This window comes from Pieris brassicae, chromosome 9 (assembly GCF_905147105.1).
Source record: "Pieris brassicae chromosome 9, ilPieBrab1.1, whole genome shotgun sequence".
In the NCBI taxonomy this organism is placed as follows: domain Eukaryota; kingdom Metazoa; phylum Arthropoda; class Insecta; order Lepidoptera; family Pieridae; genus Pieris; species Pieris brassicae.
The window spans coordinates 18,629,253-18,652,476 of NC_059673.1; the positions used below are offsets into that span (position 1 = coordinate 18,629,253).

At 34.3% G+C, this 23,224-nt stretch overlaps 1 protein-coding gene across 1 annotated transcript; it reads right to left on the reverse strand.

The window, feature by feature from the left end:
- Positions 1–1,422: 1,422 nt before the first annotated feature.
- On the reverse strand, positions 1,423–13,802 carry LOC123714138 (peroxidase-like). The gene is made up of 12 exons (XM_045668293.1): positions 13,650–13,802; positions 10,144–10,283; positions 9,138–9,311; positions 8,658–8,845; positions 6,924–7,125; positions 6,402–6,599; positions 5,796–5,940; positions 4,155–4,305; positions 3,412–3,579; positions 2,714–2,912; positions 2,193–2,298; positions 1,423–1,546 (listed from the first exon to the last, which is right to left on the reverse strand). The coding sequence occupies exons 1-12, from the start codon at positions 13,778–13,780 to the stop codon at positions 1,450–1,452; spliced, it is 1,899 nt and encodes a 632-aa protein (XP_045524249.1). The 5' UTR covers positions 13,781–13,802; the 3' UTR covers positions 1,423–1,449.
- Between the last annotated feature and the right edge of the window lie 9,422 nt (positions 13,803–23,224).

Consider the following 23,224-nt stretch of genomic DNA (forward strand, 5'->3'; position numbering starts at 1 on the left):
CACGAAAAGAGCGTACCAATTCTTCAAAAGGCGGAGGAGGAGGATGCCATGGAGGCGTTATTACTTGAGGTGAGCATGCTGCTCATTTGTCCCCTGTTAGATAAAAAAATTAAACTAGTGCCAGTCGACCTTAATAATAATAATAATTAATTTAATCAGACAATCCTAAGTCCATATTGTTATAGCTGTGTTAGTAAAAATAGTACATTAGCTTTACGGTATATTCAATCATAGAAATTAAAATTATGTAATTATAAAATTCATCCACATTTCACGTCAACCATCAATACAAGGTGTTTTTTTCAGGCAGTTCATTGCAATGACCCGCTATTACCGCCACCAGGTTAAGACAACATAGAAAAAGAAAAGAAATCAGTGGCGCTACAACCATTTTAGGTCTGAGCCTCTGATTTCTGTTTCTGTTTCATGATTATTTGTCAATCTAATAGGCAAGGTAGATAAGATCAGTCTCCTGTGTTGTGCAAAGTCGCACGATGAAGCCACTAGGTGAACACTGCTAATTGTATACTGAAGACAGCATAAGTTTATTAGAAAGTGCGCGGTGTCCATGGGTGGTGAATGTCTAAGAATGACGCATACACTTGGCAACCGAATAATGGGTTGAATGTTGATTAACCTCCTCTTTTAAACCTCTTAAGGCACAATTTTAACTTTACTCTTGTTTGAAATATATATTTCTATAGTCCGTTAAGGAAACAAAAAACCATATCATCTTTTCATTTGAATAGCGTTTTAATTAATTCCTTTGGGACGGTCCCAATTAGTCAACCGCTTCATCGCTTTAATATTAATTCAGAGATTAAGATAAATTAAAATTCTGGTGTATTAATAAAAATTGGATTGTATACTTTATACATTTTGACTGTTTTAGTATTATAAATGTATGCCGTTTTAATATCTAGCCTTTGGTTTTAATAGATGCTGGTAATCGGGCATCTATGACGTCCATAAAGGGTAGTCATTGCAACCCATGGACACCCATTTTAGTGGGTGCGTTGTTTGCCTTTGAGGGAGTATCTTTTTAAACAATTGAATCGGATTATATGCCACAGGTCGCTAGTTTGCAAAAGAAAAGTCTGTTGAAGCGGACCATGAGACTTACAGCGTAGAGGTGATGAAAACTTGGAGAAAATAATCGTGGCTACACAGAAGGCAACTCGTCTCGTGGCCGTTCACCAACCAGATGGGCCGATCGTCCTCAAAACTATACACTTATAAGAGAGGCTGGACAGAAGCCAGTGGAAACAGATTATCCGCTCCAGATGTTTCCTTGCTGACCACGACGCTCAGACATTAGCTACCGACTGATGACATAGCATAAATGACATTTCGCGCTCGTCACAGATAAAAATATTTTTATTACGTTTTTTATTTTTTGTTAATTAAAATAAAAGCCAGTGGTAGTAATGATCAATTTATTTATAAAACCTACGACGTATATCCAAATGGATTTTTCCTGCAAGACTGGTCACGCCATGCCATTATGTTCAGTTGTTGGATGTCTTTGCATTTACACATCTCGTTCCTGAAAATAAAACTAGAGTATATCAAGCGAACATTATCGCAAAAATAAGCTTATATATATTTATTTATTTTAAAAAGAGTGTGCCTGTTTAACACATACAAACCCTTACAAAGAACACATGACATACATTTAAAGGGAAACATAACAATTATAAGAGAGAAAATATATAATAGAAAACTAAACTAAGAAATATAAATATTAAATGAAATTTATTGAATTATTTTTTTCAATTAATTGGTGACAAAAAATGGTTCCAGCATATTACGCTTAAAGGCATGGAGACTGCTATAAAATGGATCAGCCTAGGATCAAAGCGTCGTTTACTGCAGATAGAGATTTGTTTAGAGGAGCGTTACAACTGACATTGGTCCTCACTGACAACACACACAATGATGTTATTTTTGTTTATCTTCAAGAGAAAATGAACTTGATTTAAAACATTTGGTAAATATACAAAGTTATATAAAATTTTGTAAAAAATGTAATGTCTGTGAGGTGGCGATTGTAACTGAAAGAAAACCAGTCGTTTCACATACTCCCATAGTTAATGTTATTACTTAAATGCTTTTAGTTTACATACAAAGAGTCATCAAAAAATTTGACTTGAGAATGTTTGAGAATGAGACTATACACTATTCTAACGTACCCTCTTCCAGCTCTCAAGAAAGCTTGAGGCTGTACTTCGGTGATAGAGTCTCCAACTGCGCAGAGAAGTCCTGCCATTGTGAATTTTCTGATTTCCAATAATTGATCTGAAATATTGAAATAAATTTAACAAAAGTAGTGTCACACAGTAGTGTCAAAAGTCACGCATTCCCAAAGAGCCTCCACTTGCCACGGTCTTTCTCTCGCTTCCTTTCATAGGTCGCCGGGTGCGACCTTAAACTTTATATTTATAACTATTACAGGTTCTCTTATAAAATTTGTTTATTTCATTAAAATCTTGAGGGCACAGCACGTTCTCGTGTGACTATAACGATTATTTATTAAATTTAAAAAATTAACATCTACTAATTGTTAAATATAACGTTCCAGTGTCAAACGTGCTAGGGATACTTTCAGTCCAGTCCAGATGGACAACATCATGAGGAAACTAACAATGAAAATAGCAGCAATATTTTAGAGTAAACCAATGTTGAAACTGTACCCAACTAAACAAAACCTTACCCAAAGTGAACGCGTTGGGTCTGTTGGGTCGTTCATACCAATGTCTGTCAGAAACAACAGAACGCAGCTGTTGATGAGCGATAATGCAATAGAATGTCGCTGGAACTGTTCCACCTTGGATGTACTTCTCGAGCCACATTCCAACTAGCAGGTCTATATCTTCCACGTCCTTGTACTTTTCTTTGAGAAGTTCGATTCTCTGTAAAAAGGAGTTATACGATTTAAATAAATTCAAAATAATTATTTGGAATGACATAGGTACTTAGTCACATCTTATTTTAATATATTTATTTTTGTATTATTATTCATTTAAATAGTACTGTATATATTACCATGGTAAGAAACTTCTATATTTTTTAATTTATATATTTAATATCAGTACTAAACAATTTATAAAATTTTAAAGATGGTATTTACTATCATACAGTAATGTAATAATGACCAATGTTATATTGTGTGTGTTTTTTATATTATATTGTGTCTTCTATGTGTTGTTCTGGCACACGCTCACGGTGCCGCTCATATCAGTTGTCGTAGGTGCGAACCCGATTATTCACTAGTTTGTTTGTATCATATATCATCTCAAAAATCATTCTATCTATCGATGAAATGTATGAAAATCTGTGCAAAAGTAGTTTTTGAGTGTATCGAGGGACGAAATGGGAAGGACCAATGCTCGAAGTAAGGAAGTAACGTACCTCAGGTTCAAACGCGTGACTTAAATCATCGAAGCTCCTAATTTTCTCACCGAAGCAGTATTCTCTATACTTGATGTATGGAGCAAGATAGAAGTAACGATTTTTGGCTAAATCATTTGTGAAAACGTCACTCGCTCGCTGATGTGGACCCAGAACCAGCTCAGCCATCTTAAATTGAAACAAAAAAAGTCAAATTTAGTTTTATTGCTTTAAGCTTCATCATCCTTTCATAAATCTGTCATGTGTCAAAACAAGACAATTTATGTATTAAATATTAGAATCTAGTTAGCGCTAGTGCGTTGCGGGCTTTTTAAACATTGGTACTCTTTTTCCTTTTAGGAACCTAAGTCCAATGGGTTCCGAAATACTTTAGTGGGCAGCTAGTTCCACATAGAGGTGGTGCGCGGCAACCTTAGGAAAAACTGCCTTAGGAAACGCTTAGTTGTGGAACGACGGACGTCGAGGTGATTTGAATGTTATCCAAATGCGGAAGAAGATGCAGAGAGACCCAACATCTCTTCGTAACACCAAGAGATTAAGCTCTAATATATTAACGTGTTTTATAAACGAAGACTCAGTTGATAAATTTGAGTTTAGTACTACCTTTTCTGATTCAGTTTTCAATGAAAAAAGAATTTAATTTGTTTAATAAGAGCAAAAATAAACAAATATAATTGGACTTTTGCTAAAAACACACACATATATAGTTTTATCAACTTTTTCGAAGTGATTTTAATGCTTACGTCAAAGTCTACGGCATTGTCAAACTTCGCCATTGGCTGTCGTATCGCCCCTTGAGTGATGCCGTCAATGTTATCCACCACATAGCCGGTTCTCAACGTCATATTCACCAATTTTAAATCATTTAAATGGTAACCTTTACTATCATAAAGTCTGTAAATAAAATATTTATTTTAAGAAAAATATATTAATTGTGAGCACTCAAAAAAGTAATGATATAAAATTTAAACAGAAATTTACAACCGAATCAAAGCGAGAAAGTCGGGTTCATGTGGTGGCAATCTCTAGAATTTAACTTTACCTTAACATATAAATGTTTATCAATTGGCCTAGCAGTTTCAATGTAAACTCAATTAGTCATGTTGAAATTACAAGATATTTATTTGTTAGGCTTTAGAGGGCTGTGAGATAAAATATTTTTTAAACACCAAAATGTTAGGTTAGATTAGGCTTTATTGGTTTAAAATCTAGAATCTAATCTCACTCAATTTCATTCTCTAAAGAAAAAAAAACAAACTAGTAGTGTAGTACTACAGATGAAAGTGTGCCGGATACCGAATAACGGCCATCCTTCAAACCGAATATCCGGCCGAACGTAGTCCAGTAGTGGTCGGTCAGCTAATTTTGTACAATACCCAAACTAAATGAAGTTTTCCTTTCAGCGCCCTGCAGCAGTATATATGACGTGTCGGAAGCTGGCTTTTTATGCGAAACAGTGAAATTGGTATTTAAATATCATAATTGCTCTTAGTGCAGTTTAAGTATAAGTTTTACGGTTTTTTTATAAAAAAAAAGACATGATTATCTATGTTAAATATGCTGTTTTCAACTTTTGTTTGGTATTTTACGAAAAGCAACCAAAGTTCTCGGTTTTATTTTAAGAACATTATCTAGTTTTACTCAATACATAGAAAATTCTGTATTATTCGTATGTTAGAAGCAACTTAGAGTATGCATAGCAAATTTGGAACCCTCGGTATACTATTAACAATAATCGAATTGAAAACATCTAAAGGATTTTTTTTAAACACTTGCAATATAATACCAAAATTTCGCTGCCTGACTACAGCCCGATGTAAACATATTCATATGCTACCATTGTCAATACGACGTGATATTGCGGACATTGTCTACCTAATGCTACTGGTACAAATGCATAATAAACCTACATACATATAACAGAAGTGCAAAAAACAAGAATCTATTACATATACCTAAGGCTTTTTATGGTTAGAGCAGAGAACAATTTTAATGAGTTAACTATTGACATTGATATGTTCGCCACGAGTGTGGAAAGAGCAAGCAGAGCTCTGACACAAAATTATTTTGATTATAATGAATGTACTTCGTAACCTTTCAATGACAGCTAAATTGAATTCTGTTTTTTTTTGTTGTACAGCCAAAATATTTAGCATTCTTATTTAAGAAAAACTATATGTGAAGATTATTAATTCTCTCACAATGTTATACGTAATTTAAATCTTTTTCTGCATTATGCTGTAAATATTCTGATTAAATAAAATAAATTTATTCGACATCCGGCTGGATACAAGTTAACCGGTATTCGGCTGGATTTAAATTTTAAGGAAGAACGGATAGTTATCGAATGTCTGTTTCATCTCTAATAAATACTTTCTGCTTACTTAACATTCCCCTCTTGTACTGTGTGCAACCATCTCCAGGTGAACGGATATTCTATAGATATTTGTGGGGCCAGTTTGTCGTCATAAATATCTCGGAATCCTAAATCAGGTGAAATCACTCCATCGTTGATAAGGTTGTCTCGACCTGGAATGTTTAAATTTTTTATGGAGTTTTAACTTTGTCGACCCGGGCAGTTCATGTATGTGTGAGTGGTATATGATTGAGTGGATTTATAACCATGATAAATCGATTTTATTGACATCAATAATCTCAAGGTTTTGTTCACATACACACGAATGAAACATAAGGAAGGCATACAGGAAATGATGAGAAAATATTTGACCAATATAAAGAACACGCACAAAACATCTTTGTGTATCAATGAATACACGATAAAGACACGTTATATAATTTAAAAAAATACAGATCATTAAACGAACATGAATAAATCTTTATTTATTTTTATGTAATCGAGCCTCACATTGCCAGAGGGCTCGCAAGTGGCCGACCTTAAAATTTATCAAACATTCCATTCATTACTTAAAGTCTTATTCAGAAGAATGTCTTAAAAGCGACGTTAGTACAACTAGTAATTATATACATACCCATGATCAAAGGCAGTACTTCATAGTAAAATATCTGCATGATAGAGGCGATAACGATTTCTCTGGTAGTGAAGAAGAGTCGCTCATCATCCCAGCACGGATTGATTCCACCTAGAGCTGTTGCGATTGCGTTGTGATATCGCCAGATCCAAACAGCCATTAAGTTACCACCAAGAATTGTATTCGGCCCATCTTCAGCTGAAAAATACACAGAATGGCTTTATAATACAACAATGTTTTTTTAAGTTTATTATTTTATTTTTAAATACATTTACTAATGAGGCAGGGGTATGTTGAACTATTTACTCCAAATACTCTAGTCAGTACTTTCTTAATTAAAACTAAGCCTACTTGTAATCGAATTCAAAATATTATTATGTAATTTTAATTAGATTACCGACGTCCAGTTTGAGAATTCTGACATTAAAAACAAATTACGTATTAGTTCCTTTATATTTCCTCCAAGTCAGTTTTAAATCCAAGAATAAATAATGCATCGTTTCTTAACACAGATATACTCACGTGTATCATGGCACCTCGTTTCCCGTGGCGGTTGGTTTGCGTAACACAAATTAGGTCCTTTGGTACTAGGCGGCCACATTTTGCCATTTTCGACTTCATACTTGAGCAGACCTTTCTGGAACATTCTACCTTTTTCGTTGAGTACCTTCATACTACTGCCATAGACGTGGGAAAGATCGAAAGCTGGTGTCCCAGAAACGGCCTGAAATTTATAGTTGTCATATTTAAGGGTTAGAAATTTGTATGGCGTAATTTTCATATAAACTAAATGTTTAATGGTTGTATTTAATGAAAACATAAATCTAATCTTTTCTTTAGAAATTCTATTAACGTAGCATTTGGTATTGTTGTTACTAACAAATCAGTTAATTAAATATCGTCTGTTAGGTTACAGATACCGGCAAACTTCTTGAGCATTAAACAAGGGAGTGGGGGAAAGTTTGCGCATCGTACAACGTGGGACACAAACGTTAACTGATTTACCAATCACGCTATCGACACGTCACTCCCTCCCCCCCGCAGTGATACTTAAAGGACATTTGTTCAAGATGTTTGCCGGTGTCTACAAATAAGTGTTATAAAACTAATTTTAACAGCATGACATTTTAGATAAAACTGTTAAAAAATGTTACGACAATTTAGAAGAGGTAATAACAGCTAAACGAAGCCATATAGTACACTTATGAATAAGGTGTAATTAGTGTTATTTTCAACTGATAACGATGAAGTATATAAATACTAATTCAGTTATTAGCTGTAAAATTCCTGTAATTTGGATTTCACTGAATCAAGGTTATATCAAAATAAATAATTACACCAATATGAATAATTTAAATGAATGTACATAATTATTTAGTAAAGTTAATTGTCGAAATGTTTTAAATTTACACAAATGAAGGTTGCTGACTTCGCTAAGATATAAAAAGATAATAACTACTTAAAAGCTTTAAACCCAATACTCATGAATATAAATGTTATCTAATTAATCTCGTGATGAATTTGATGTGGTACTGTTAAAATCACAAATAAATAAGGCAGAAAACACATGCTGAACACCAAGGGGCAAGTAATTTATGTGAAAATTTAATAATATAATACTAATGTAGCGGCAACAGATGGTATTGGCTAGTAAAAAATAACTATGTACACTATATTCTGTATAATTTTTAAGGCTTTTTAAAACTTGAATGAAGTCAAAGATGGATTTCTTCTCGAGTGTAGTTTCCCTACCTTTTACTTGAAACTTGCATAAAGTTAAAACTATTGCCATAATATAAAAAATAGATGGATTTAGTTCAGACGTGTCAATATAAATCATTTCCAAACTTTCCAGTCTTTTTGTACGCTGATGAACAGGTAAACGCGGAAACTGAAGCCTGTGTTGAGGCTTTTGTACTTAAAAAATATATTTGCAATAATGGTCATGTATTTTAGAAAAGACAGCGTATAACAAATACTGTAAATATAGCATTATATACGGTGTGGTAAACTTTAATAAATAAAAGATATTTAACAGCTGTCCAGAAACAGCAACATACTAGTGAACTGATACAAATTAAATTATTTTTTTTTATATAAAACGCTGGCAAACGGGCCGTTGGCTCACCTGTGTTAGTGATACCGTGGCCCACAGACACTCACTGCTAGAGGGCTCGTAAATGAGTTGTCGGCTTTATAAATTTCTTTAGGACCTTAGTTTATAATATTACCAATTGATATATAAACAAAACATACTCTTTCAGGAACAGTGGTGTTCGGAGTGCAGCCGGCCGATTGAAAAGATTCAGGCCTTGTCATGTTCAGGCAACGAATGTCGGAAAAGCGATGTATCGGATCATCGTTTGGAATGTAGTTAGGGACACAAGAATAGTCTTTCTTGCCTCTTTCAGAGCAGCAATACGGCTTCCACAATACGTAGGTTACTGAAATTAATTTTTTTTCAACTTTTATTTGTGGTACAGACACATCTGTTTTGTAAAAGATACTTAAGTATATCAGTAATGGAACGTTCACATGTACTACTGAGTCAGGTAGTATTTAATGATGTACATAAGAAAAACTTCTGTAATTTGCAATATTTAATAACAAAGCTTAGTATACATGCAAGAAAAAGTTTCCGTATGTCAAGTGAAAAATATCTTACGTCAATTTTTTGTGTAACATATAAAGATAAAAAAATGAATAAAAAAAATATTGTGTTTTACACAATTATACCTGTATCTTGCAGAGAAACAAAATCACCAACAATAAATACGAGGAAGTGTGTCAGCATGTGTGTGAACGTGAGGTTTGGGACATGTCCTTCTAGGAGCACGCTGGTTCGCACTGCACGAGCCAATGGCATTTCTTCACCGCCTTTAGTTAATTTTGGCTCAAATCCCATAGGTCCTGCAGAATTATCAGTAAATAATAAACGTTTAAAACTATGCAAGAGAGAACAGTGTTTACCTAGTGGCTTCAGCGTCGCATCCGGCTGGTCGTAGGTTCGATCTCCGGGTTTGCAACAAAGGACGATGTGTCTATGAAGTGTGAATGGTAACATGGTGCGTAAACCGGCTTGCCTTAGACTCAAAAAGCCGAAGACGTGTGTTAGGCACTGGAGGCTGATCACCTACTTGTCTATTAGATTGACAAATCATGAAATCATGAAACAGATACAGAAACGTTTCTTTTCAAAACCATGGAATGTAGGAAAAAAATTGTATCATCGCAACTATTTATAGGGTCTAATTGACAAGTACTTATGGTTGAATACACATATATTCAAATAAAGATAAGTTCCGTTTAGAAAATTTTAACAAGAAGATTATTTGATAGTATAATGTGAGAAGTGAAAAAAAACTTATTATATTATGAGATAATAAGGAAGAAAGCTGGCCCATTTGGTTCAACTAAAGCTAAGTGAAATGCGATTTCCTGCACTCCCAAAGCTATTATATAGTACTATTTGGAAAAAAATATATTCTTTTAATTATTATTTGCGTGAAACATTATGATTAATGTAAATTTTATAACGTATATATTTTAATGATATGATAATATAATGATAAAATAATATAAGAAATCACTAATTGATATGAATCATAATGTAATTGTAACTTTATTCAATTCAAATGTTAAGACTAATTTGCACGCCAGAATATGCAAACTTAAGGTTGTACTACCATAACAGTGTTGTACCATTTATTCCTGTAAATAAATTATTATTATTACAATATACCTTTACTGTAATATGGTGGTAGCATCCTATATGCTGGTGTATGACTTGCACCGATGGTGAAGTACTTCAAGTTATTACAGGACCCGTCCACCCTCCGTCCTTCGTGTGGGTTACATGGTAGAATCTCATTGGTACACCAACTATAACAATTGTCGAAGAAAATTAGGCTTGCTTTTCTATATTATGATTATTTCTATACTATTCCCAGTGACCTAAACATACAAATTTGATTGTAATGTAAACCACCTTCCCACTGAAGTATTTCCGAACCAATTCGACTTAGGGTCCTTCAAGAAAAGAAAAATTACTCTTACGACTTGACAACTTTTTGAGATTGCTATGGGTCTTAACTAAACATTTTTGTATGTGTTTTGTATCTACGTTTATGGAAGACATCTCGCATCGATTTCAAGTCTTCGTCAACCACAGTCTTCGCCGTATTCTAGGTTTCTACTGGCCCGAGAAGATCTCTAACGAGCACCTTTGGGAGTGCTGCTGAAAAACCCCGATTAGCAATCAGATCAAGGGGAAATGGATATTCCAATCACATCCCCAAGCAGGCGCTTATTTGGAACCCGCAAGGAAACCGTGACTGTCTCAAGCAAACCTGGACTTGTACAATTGATGAGGCGAAGAGAGTCGAAAAGGACCTGAAGTGAGGTGAAATGAGATGAATGAGACTTAATACCGATGATGGCGACTCACGGTGGACGTGCTCTGCCCCATCTAGGGCTTCATAAGAAAAGCACCCAAACAGCTTTAACACAATCATAATTATATTAAATAAGTTTTTGCCATTCAAAACTGTAGGTTATTAACCCACCACGTATACGATTTATGAAATTAAGACGGTGTCCATTTAAAAAATATAATAATAGCGGACGCAAGTGTAATGAAGTTTTTATTGGTGGTTTTAATAGTCTTAGGTCATTCTTACTTAAATGTCAGTAATAAAATATTAATTTACCTCGTATTTCCTACACATTATTTTGCTTTTGTTTGTAATTTTGCTTTTAACTCCAGGTCACTTAAATACCTATCTCTTAAATATCCTTCTATGATATTTAATAATATTCCTTTCTATAAATCACAATCTTTTCTCGAAAGCTATCAAATATTAGACTATTCGTCAAGTTACACAATATTATGTAATACCCTCATTAAAACTAACAAAACAATAATTTCACGTATTGTGCAATTGTCATATTTTGGCACAGATAATACATTTTTACGAATGTCAAACATAAAATAGAATATATTTTAACAGGTTTTGAAACCACCATTTGTACTACCCACTTATTGTAGAACTACCCTCTTATTTATAAATAGCGAAATATACATTCTGCATAATCAGTATGAGACCGTAGATTCAGGGTACCGTCGTACCATCATCACGCTAACAAAGCTATTACATCTTCTCGACCTTAATAACTGGGGCCTTCGGATCAGTCAGTGGTTAGACTAGCCGTGGATTCTCTCTTTAGGTTGGAGGGAGTGGACAACACCCTTCCTCTACAAATCATTCCCATGGCACCAATTTAACAGGACTCACCTGTCTCTTATCACAGCACACTATTACATAGAAACAGATGAAAGAGTATGTAGTTAATAGTTCAATTAGACCATTCAATTAGTTTGTTACGGAAGATCTGGAAACCTTGACACAGGTAATTTTTAGTTAAAAGGGTTCAAAATCTTACACATTATAATTCATTGTTTATAAGGAAAAAACTAATTTTAAACTTTTAGACGAATTTAGTTTTATTGAATAACTAAATAACTAATATGTTGAGTACAAAGTCAAAACAGTGTTATAAGATCCTTTACCTATAAGCAGTTCTCAACGTATATATATATATATATTTAATATATAATCTAAATATGTTTTTACCGAGAAACCGAATTCAGCATTGAGTGGGTGACAGACAAGATGGCGGATATTCATGAGCAGCTGTTTTATTGTTATTTTGAAATTGCTCTATTTATTTATTTTTTTATATAACAGGGGGCACACTGGCAGGAGGCATATCTGATGTTAAGTGATACCGCTCATAGACGCATCGCCAGAGGACTCGCAGGTGCGTTGTCGGCCTTTTAAGAATTGGTACGCACCTTCCTTGAATGTCATGAAAATATTAATAAAACTATGGGTTTTCAAAACAAAGTTCGTAATTTTAATAAACTCTATATCACGCTAATTGTATTAATGCAAAGTTATCAGTGAAGATTAATATATCTAGTTTAGGTTTTGCACCGTTTCTAACAATTTTAAAAACTAATAAAGCCTGAGTTCCGCTCTAATGTTGTTATAAACTATTGGACTATTATCGAAAGGTAAAAAAATAAAAATTAATCATTGGCGCTACAACCTTTTTAGGTAAACAGTTACAGAAATCTGAGGCCCTAAAACGTTATCCTATACATACATTGAGAGTGCAATTTATAATTCTTAATAAACAAAAAAATATTCATTTAAAATTGATTAATTAGCGGAAATTCTCGTGAAAGGAATTTTAAACAAAACCTTGTAGTGTTAGCCAATTAGATTTCAATGTTATTAAAAACTTATACTAACTATTACATGATATCTGTTTCAGTTTTATGATCATTATTTTTAATAGGCATCCCCTTCCGAAAGAAATATTCATTGGTGCAGACTTGACCTCACGACCTCAGAGTTTTGAGGTGTAAGCTTAAGCCAGTAGACCATCACTACTCACTAGACTACTGTAGGCTATCACGGCTAATATTATTATGTTGCTAAGTTTTTTATTTCTATTTGTTTGATTGACCACACTAAACATATCGTCTTTAGGTTTTAATAAAAATAGTCCTTGAACGACCAAAGTAACGCGAGTCTAACTGTCTACAGTAGTAGTATACATTTTTTATTTTTTTTATAGAACAGGGGAGTATAAGGCAGGAGGCTCATCTGTTGTTAACTGACACTCTTAGCATCAGGTAAGCCTATGGACACTTAATCTGCTGGCTCACGTTGCAGGTCTTTTAAGAATTACGCTCTTATTTTCAAGAAGCCTAAGTCGAATTGTTTTGGAAATACTTCAGTGAGCAGCTGGTTTCACATAGTATATTCCTACGAAATATAGAAATGTAAGAACTATTTTTTTTAACGAAGCCGCAACCGTACAATAAGTTGAACGTTTGGTTTTGACTTGGTACACTTATGAACATCAAAAATCAAAATGACTCAGAATTCTATAGCCAATCACCAATTCACCGTCCTTGAAGACGTATTTACGAAAACTATTCTAAATTTTTTATTGGATTTCCTTAATAAAATAAAGGGTTTTTTTGTTAGAACTGCAATAACGCGAGGCTGAATAATGTTTCTTTATTCCGAAAAAAATCTTATCTTATTATCAAGCAAAAAGTTTTTTTTATTTAGAAAAACCTTGTATCGGATGATCTTTAAAAATTTAAACACATGAAGTACACAATGAATCAAAATTCTTATAAACAGTTTGACACTTAACAAATCTACTTACAAAGACGTATTCCTTTTCACATGTTCCTTATATTCCTCAACGGAAATCCGTTTTCCGGTGTACGACTCATAGTAATTACTAGACAGTGCACCGCAACAAGCAAACAAGCCTATGAAAAACGCAAGTAACATTTTTCGTGCGTTCACCGCGAGAAGCGGAATAAAAATCGCGGCGAATTAATTTTAGTTTATATTAAGTCGAAAAACTTGTTTCGGGCCAATTAAACTAAACACAATTAAGATAAGGGGGGGGGGGGTTATTCCTTTATTTGATGACAATGACCTTATACCTCAGAATATTATACAAAACCCTTGAATCTATTACTTCACGCCCTTGTTTTGTTTAATATACATTCAATACAGCTGTAAAAAATGTTTTTATTGGCCGACTATTATAATGACGGCTAGTATATTTGAGTAAACATGACTTTTTTTTAGTCTTCTTCAGGAAAGATCTGGAGTGGACAATCTGTTTCCACCGGTTTCTGTCCAGTGCCTCTCACTGTTTTGAGGACGATGAGTGTTTCACTTGATCGGTTCATCTGGTTGGTGACCTGCCACGTGATTCTTTGCCACGTTATTAACCACGATCCGTTTCTCCAAGTTCTCATCGCCTCTACGCATTGTATGGCTGAAGTAAGATACAAATCGTTGGCGGTATGTGACAGACAGACGAGTTCGTATGCCGAGCTGGGTCAGGTCGAGTATGCCTGATCTAATGAGTTCGCTAAATTTTTAGAGTTTTCAAAATATTTTTTTCTAAAAGTATCACTTGTATTGAAATATTTGTATATTGCGTGATAATATTCACAGTGCATTGTTGTGGATAATTCCGTGCTCGGTATTTCGCCCGTATGAATGTCGATTGTTTTATAGCCTAGATTTAGAAAAAATGAAATAATAGTGTGGTCTGTTGGTTCTATGTAAAAACAGTAATATGTTAGAAAATATAATTAACCTAAGTTTTTTATATCTTAAGACCCTTTAACGCATATTATTTTTAACAACTGATTCAAATAAAACCTTTTTAAAATCTCAAGAATTCTAAAGTTTTGAATAAAATACTTTTAAAGATTAACCTTAATTTGGTGCAGGAAAAGACTTTTGGTAGAAACAGACAAGTAGCCCTGACAGTCTTTTGTTAGTGGATTTGTTCTTGATAATTTGTAGTCGTGATTATGATAAACTCAGTTATTTTAAAAAAAAATTACACTATATTTTCTGCTAAGGAAATTTAGCGATTATTCGAACTAGCTTCCGCTAGTGATAAATATTTCAAAAAAATTCAACATTAGTGTCTATAGAAAATGGCGTTTGCGTTTGACAGTTCAGACAAAGAAGATAATATTTATTTATTTATAAGTACATAAACCTAACTTTCTTACTAACTACTAACTGACTTTAGACTGATCTTAAATTATCGTGATTCATGTACACTTTTTAATTTAATTTTATATGTATAATTTTTTTAGTTTAACTTTTTTTTCGTATTTAGTTTTGTCTTAATAACTATATATACTATGTATCTTTGCACTTGTTTACTACCTTATTCAATTTATTATATATTTACAATATTTTCCCTTCTTCAGTAGTCTGGGAAAGATTGCTCGAGAGCGATAAGGTCGCCAGTTACCGTCCTGTTAATTTAATTATTATGTTATATTAATTACGAACTGTTAATAAATAAAACAACATTCCTACTGTAGGAAGAAGTGTACAATATATAAAAAAATCATTAATCTTAATTAAGTTATAAGAGCGAGGTAACAGATAAGACCAATATTCAACATTCTGACTAATTTCCTATTCAAGGTGTCTGGATAATTTTAAAAGTACGTCCAATTAAAATTGATAAATGCTAAATTAATAAAAGATATTTTGTCCGCAACAGCTACTGCACCGATCATTAGGATGTAGTACAAGATTGAAACACAAATTATTTATAAAGATAACAAATAGATCTTATTTAGGCCTAAACTATGTACATAATTGTCGCCATCTCAAATCAGATTATAAATATTAAAATATGTACTGTGTCGCTCAATCAAATTAAATAAAATTAACAAAATAAATATCTCCGTTTACGTTATATATTTAATAGAAATAATATTATGATCGCACTGGTTTATGAGGATTGACTTCAGATTATTTATTATGATATGATATGATATTAGATATATATTATGTTCGTATAAATCACATAATATTTAGTTACAGGCTTCTTGCAGTGTACCCATAATATTTATTTAGTTTTTTCCTTAGGGTTGCCTGGAAGAGATCGCTTGATAGCGATAAGGCCGCCCGTGACAGTCCATACAATTTTTAAGGATTTTAAGGAGGCTATTTGATTTTCTATAAATGAAACGGATGTAACGAAGTGTAAATAAATAAATAAAATAAATCATATGTTTTTGTACATTCAGAGTTTGAATTCACGATCTCAAAGTCAAGATTCTCTCACCAGGCTCACACTTGCAATATTATCCCAGACTGATGAATATTTGAGTGCTCATTTACTGTATTAAATATAAATCCTAATTAGTCATTTAAACTTATAAATGATATGTTATTTTAAGTTTGTAAATATATGTTTTAATAAATATTAATTATATAGAAAATGTTATTTAGAAGTCGCTTCCCAAATCTTAGTCATTATAATGCATTGTTATAATAAATAAACACATTTTTAATTTTATTATTTACACTTAGTTAAGGAGTAAAATTTTAAAGTGTTTACACAATTGGCTGTTACATAAACTCTTCAAAGACCTTGCAAAGTTCATTATTACATTCCGGAATATATTAAAAAAATTAATAGAGCGGTCTGCGGAAGGAATTAAAGTAAAAAACTTCTCAAGGTGTGTTTACGGAGAAAATAAACATTATTAATTGGATCATGTAAGCATGCATAACAAAACATTGTGAGTGCTTCCGCAGTATACCTAAAATTATCTTGGACAAGTGGAGGGATCAAATGTGAACCGAACACATAATAGTGTAGGATTTTTTAACGGGTACACGATCCGTAGAACAGTCACGAATGGAAAGCGGTACGGTGGCCGATGATACACAATCTTTTATTGAAAAAATATAATATTACCTTTGTATATACCACGATATATCCTTGACTAGAATGTAATAACGAAAAATGGCACACAATTGTCAGGTGTAGGGGTAAGGTAATGATAACAAATACTTTCTCACTAAATAATATAATAATAAAGGCGTGAGCAGTGTTGGCCTAGTGGATTCAGGTTCGATCCCCGGCTGTGCACCAACGGCCTTTCTTTCTATGTGCAGTATTTCACTCGAACGGTGAAGGAAGACATTGTGATGAAACCAGCTTGCCTTGGACCCAAAAAGGCGACGGCGTGTGTCAGGCACAGAAGGCTGATCACCTACTTGCCTATTAGATTAACAAATGATCATGAAACAGATACAGACCCAGACCTAAAAAGGTTGTAGCGCCATTGATTTATAATATTTTTTCAGGGCGTTATTGTAATAATCTTAAATTGCTAAAGATCTTAACAATTTTAAGTGTTTAATCTATTTATATCAAAACCAAAGCGAATGAAATAGGGAAGTGAAATAAAATGTAGTGATTGACCGTGACAAAAAATTACGGATCACCCTGGAAAAACTTTACAAAATAAAACTATCTATTGCAAACACAAACACCACATGCACTATCATGTATTTCCTACTGACTTTAAAAGCCAGGATATTGGTTTGAATTGTAATGTAATTATTATCGATAAAATTAAGTAGTATTAGTAGTAGTAGGATTTCTAGCACGTGTGCGAAATTTTGTCTATGTATTTTTTTTACACAAATTTGAGAAAAACTAATATTTATATCCTTTTCAAACTTTAAATCAGTTCAGTAGTTTTTGAGATATGGATATCCACCAGGAGGTATGTACAGTAATGGCGCTACCCACCGGCGATTTCGCGGTGTGATAACTCAATGCCGGAAATCACATTCCAGCAACGTGCTGTTCGCAGAGCACTATCTTCCTTGGACATTCATAAGTCGAGCGGGCCGGATGGTATCCCTCCAATTGTGCTGCGTACATGTGCTCCTGAGTTGGCTCCGGTCCTGACGCGCCTTTTCCGGTACCTGTACTCGCTCGGCACTGTCCCGAAGTGCTGGAAGACCGCTTCGATACATCCGATCCCTAAAAAAGGCGATCGCACTGATCCATCCAACTATCGCCCAATCGCAATAACCTCCTTGTTCTCCAAACTAATGGAATCCATTATTAATGGCCAGCTCTTGAGTTATCTAGAGGGCCACCAGCTGATTAGCGATTATCAGTACGGCTTTCGTCGTGGTCGTTCAGCTGGTGACCTTCTAGTATACCTTACTCATAGATGGGCAGAGGCAATTGAGTCCAAGGGGGAGGCACTAGCGGTTAGTTTGGACATAGCGAAAGCCTTCGATCGGGTGTGGCACAAAGCACTGCTCTCGAAGCTACCAGCCTACGGGCTTCCTGAGAAATTATGCGACTGGATCTCCAGCTTTCTAGCCGATCGGAGCATCAAGGTCGTCGTCGACGGAGCATGTTCCGACCTTAAACCCGTGAATGCTGGGGTCCCACAAGGCTGTGTTCTGTCCCCGACCCTGTTTCTTCTGCATATCAATGACATGTTGCAACTTAGCAACATTCATTGCTATGCGGACGACAGCACTGGGGATACTCTTTACACTGGCCGGGCAGGTATTTCTCGGGCAGTTGTCGATGAGTACCGGAACAAACTTGTGTCTGAAGTCGAAACTCTTTTACGTGGAGTCTCGGACTGGGGTAGACTAAACCTAGTCCAATTTAACCCCAAGAAGACACAAGTTTGCGCGTTTTCCGCGAAAAAAAATACCCTTTGTCGCTACTCCTCTTTTCGAAAACACTCTTCTTGAAGCCACAGCCAGCATCGGAATACTTGGCGTTGACATATCGAACGACGTTCAGTTTCGCGGTCATTTGGAGGGAATGGCTAAATTAGCCTCCAAAAAGCTTGGTGTGCTCAGCAAGGCGAGACGGTACTTCACTCCGGGCCACCGCTTGCAACTCTATAAAGCGCAAATACGGCCCCACATGGAATACTGTTCTCACCTCTGGGCCCCCTCCCCAGTACCAGCTCCTTCCACTTGACCGTATCCAACGAAGAGCGGTTCGAATCGTTGATGACCAATCCCTCTCCGAGCGGCTCGATCCTTTGGCGTTGCGTAGAGATGTGGGGTCACTCTGCATCTTCTACCGCATTTACCATGGAGAGTGTTCAGAGGAGTTGTTCGGATTAATACCTGCAGCTGAGTTTCAGCATCGGACGTCGAGGCAAAATACAAAATTCCACCCGTATCACCTCGACGTCCGACGTTCCACGACTGAGCGTTTCTCAAGGCAATTTTTGCCGCGCACCACCGCTATGTGGAACCAGCTGCCCACTGAAGTATTTCCGAACCAATTCGACTTAGGGTCCTTCAAGAAAAGAGCGTACAAATTCTTAAAAGGCCGGCAACGCACTCGCGAGCCCTCTGGCATTGAAAGTGTCCATGGGCGGCGGTATCACTTAACATCAGGTGAGCCTCCTGCCCGTTTGCCCCCTATTTTATAAAAAAAAAAAAAAACCCATATAACGCGATTCCGTATAATTGTCATTTCCGTCCCCCATATTACGCGGTATTTCCCGCGAAGTTGGCTGACGCAACGTTGTTTAATAGGATAATGACACAGACTACTTACAAGTAATATACGTGACAGTTGACTTTAAATTAATCATATGCCAAGAAATCGTTATGACACAACCTTAAAATAAAAAAATGTATATAATTTCCAATGGTAAATAATAATAGTAGAAATATAGGCTTGTTAAATTAAATAAATATAAAGTGTCCCAAAATGTATAAATACTATCAACTTTCAAGTTTAAGTACAATAATTGAAAAATGGGACGATTCTTTTGCCAATAAACATTTCTTACTTTATTATATTTTACTTCAGCTTCGAGCTTTGAGCGGAGATAAAAAGCATTTACGAGGAAATAATCTATATACATTCATACTAAAAATATTTCAGCGCAAAACAATCGTTTATCGGACTGGAAAAAGTAGACAATGGCTATGACAGGCGTCTCGCGCAGTGGCACAGATAATATACAGCGTACAGTCATACCGGCAAGTGCTTTGCAAAAAAGCCTGACTCGAAACTGACAATATACAAAATGACAATGAAATATCAACTTTTATATGTCATGTGAATGGAGGGAGTTATTTTAATACTTATTAGTGTAAAAAGTTTACATGTTCAATGAATTACTGTTTATCCTACCAATTTCATAGTCGGCGCAAAAAAATCTGATGATAGGCCTATGTGGGAGGTTCAGCTCGGGTGACAAAAGTATCTTCGCTTCCACGAATTTTGGCCACTCTTCTGTGACCCACTAAAAAGCCCCGACTGGGATGTCTGCTAGAGGGCTTCAAACTAAGAGGCGAACTTAAGGTTCGGTCACACCTTATTGCAAAATAATCTAAAGGGATGTTGGGAACCTAAAAGTGACAAATATTTAAAAATTGTGTGCCTCATTGATATATTTTCCTATTAGTATGTATTCAAATAATTTTGCTCAGATATTAAATTAATAATTCAAAAATTAAATCCTTCTTTTAACGCGATTTGTTTGAGTGAGTGCTTGTAATTTAATAAGAACTTTATTGAATAGCAATAAAGTTCAAATTGACTCTACATTTTATTTACAAAACGTTGGTATGGGAAATAGAAAAGGGCTGTTTTAGGGCTTTCCCGGAAATTATTCGAATTTTTCTCGCCGTAAAAACCATCCTTAGACTTCAACGAACATTTTTAAAAAAATAATTGGTACAATTGTTCCAGGCGTTGTAGATTTATGAGCTTACCAACACATTTTGCTATTCATTTTTATATCATAGATGAAAATTTACAACATTTATAATGGGAAGAAATGAAGGTTTAATTTAAACTACTACTATTGTCTCTTACTTTCATGCTTTCCCTAAAGGGGAATGAATCATTGTCAAAGTAGATGTGGGGAGAAGTTTGCTGTGTGAAAAATAAATCTGGAATTTTATAGGAAAAACACCTTATGGCAATAAATTAATAATATATCAAAAATATTTAAACATCTTCCAACTAGAGTTTTTAAAAATCAACTCAATCTACTACTTAAAAATTATATGCTAATAGCATGATTATTTGCGTGAAACATTATTAAAAATATTAATTTGATAATGTAATAAGATATTATAATAATGTTATGTAGTGACTCATAATGTATGTAACTTCTATGAAAAATTCCTTTTAAGACATATTTGCATGCCATGGTGTGTGGCAGAATATGCGAACTGTAGACTGTGCCGCCATAACATCTTTAGACCATATTCTTGCAATTTTTATTATTATTATTAAGTAATTGTGATAAGTTGCATGGAACTGGTTAGCGTTGCGCTTTCTTAAGTTTTAATTTCCCCACGTTTATATACTCTCTTTAGAATATTTTCATAAGTATTTATTATCCTTTAATGGTTCCAGCGTGCCATTCCCAATCCTGAGGTCGTTGTTCGATTTCCATCTGTGCCAATGGGTTTTCTTTTGTGCATTTAACATTCGCTCAACCGGTGACACTAAACATCGTCAGGAAACCGGCTTGCCGTAAATCCGATAAGTTGACAGCATGTGTCAGGCACAGAAGGCTGTTCACCTACTTGCCTATTACATTGACAAATTATTATAAAACAGATTATCAATATCCTCATTTTAACATGTGAGATGATTAAGAGCAAAAATTTCATAAAATAAATAATCCATCAGAAATCAAGCCACGGCTACTGTCACTTAACTTTGTAAATCAAATTCCGTTGCATTTAAGAGCAATGTTTTTAATATCATCTTAATTTATTCTCATCATAATTTATTTACATTTTTAAAAGTGACGTTTTCGCGTGATTGTACCTAAAGTTTACTATTCGCTTTACTTGGAACATCTTTAATGTTTCCTTTTAATGCTATTGATGCGATTTTTAAAATATTCACCCCGAGCAATTGAATATTTAACTTATAAGACCAAAAACGTTGCGATATCTCCAATAAAAAACTCTTTCAATTAAAAAAAACTAGTATTATTCAAACATATACAGATAGAATACTGAAAATTTGTACTGGTGTTAAACAACATTATTTTGCCAGTTACAATTAATTTTGAAAAAGCACACTAACGAAACACATACACACGCAGAGATCACACTTCATATCTAGATAATAATACATGTGCCTCAATGACAATGCAAACTATTTAAAGCGAAATATTATAAGTATAAAAGAGAAAAGAAATTATACAATAAAATTGGATGACAATAAACTAGATTAAAAAATACAAATGCATAGCATAGTGATAGTAGTGTTGGCCTAGGTTCGATTTAACATTCGCTCGAACGGTGAAGGAAAACAAGGCTTGCCTTACCCAAAAAGTCGATGTGTGTCAGGCACAGGAGACTGATCACCTACTTGCCTTTTAGATTGAAAAATATTAATGAAATTGATACAGAAATCCGAGGAACAGACCTAAAAAAATTGCCTTCTTAACTTTAATAAACCGTGATGATGATGGAAAACAACACGTGTCCATCTCCTTTAAAAAACTGATCTAATATCAGCTCTACGCAAAATGCGTACGTTGCTTTTAATATAACAATTAAACACATTCTATGCATGTCAGCAACTCTTCCCAGAGTAATTATGTGGATAAATTACACCCAAATCATTTGCAGTACCCTCAATAGTAAAAAATGTTCATTAGGGTAGTTGGAAATCAACTGCCGTCAATTTCAGCCCATCAATAATTATTCACGCGCAGACATCTGGTTTTAATAGCTATGGGGAGGTTTTTAAATATGTACCATTGTTTATCGTTATTGATTGTTTCTCTGCTTGTCTTTATTAATAATAAAAAAGTTTTATAGACCTAAAGTTAAGTGAGATGCGGCATATAACAGCACGCCTTGGGTAGCTATATATATAATATTATACTTATCTTATGTAAAGGAATTGATTTTTATTGTATTCTTTGCAACTCCAAATGTATGGAACAAAACGAAACGGATAAATTCTTGCATTAAAATAAAGCTATGTTATTAACGAGTAAAATAGGCTAAAAAGACCTGAAAAATTATTTCTTTATGAGAGAGTTTCCTCTGTTTGGTTGATCGCGATATATCGATCTAAGTATCGGGTTGACATGATTTTATCGTGCTGGTCCATTTATCGAGGAATATTAGTAAACAGTCGAATAAAACTGTCATTATCTATCTTGGTATTTTTTATCTATCTTTACAAGATGTGTACGTATTTTCATACGTGGAGAATTACAAAAAGACCTGGTAAAACGTATTCTCAAGTATTTTTCAGTAATTAAACTTCAAATACAAACTAATATTTTACGCCTGATATAAACTTTATGTTGCAGTATAAAGTATTATTTAGATTTGTTCGCGTTATTAAAGCAAACTTTGTAAGTTTTAACATGTAAGACATAAGTTGTAGCGGTT

Coding starts and splice junctions, on each gene's coding strand:
- LOC123714138 (XM_045668293.1), bottom strand. CDS start 13,780: ATGTTACTTGCGTTTTTCATAGGCTTGTTTGCTTGTTGCGGTGCACTG. Junction 9,312..10,143: donor ACCACCATATTACAGTAAAG/GTATATTGTAAT, acceptor ATAATTCTGCAG/GACCTATGGGATTTGAGCCA. Junction 4,306..5,795: donor GTACAAGAGGGGAATGTTAA/GTAAGCAGAAAG, acceptor TTTTATTTACAG/ACTTTATGATAGTAAAGGTT.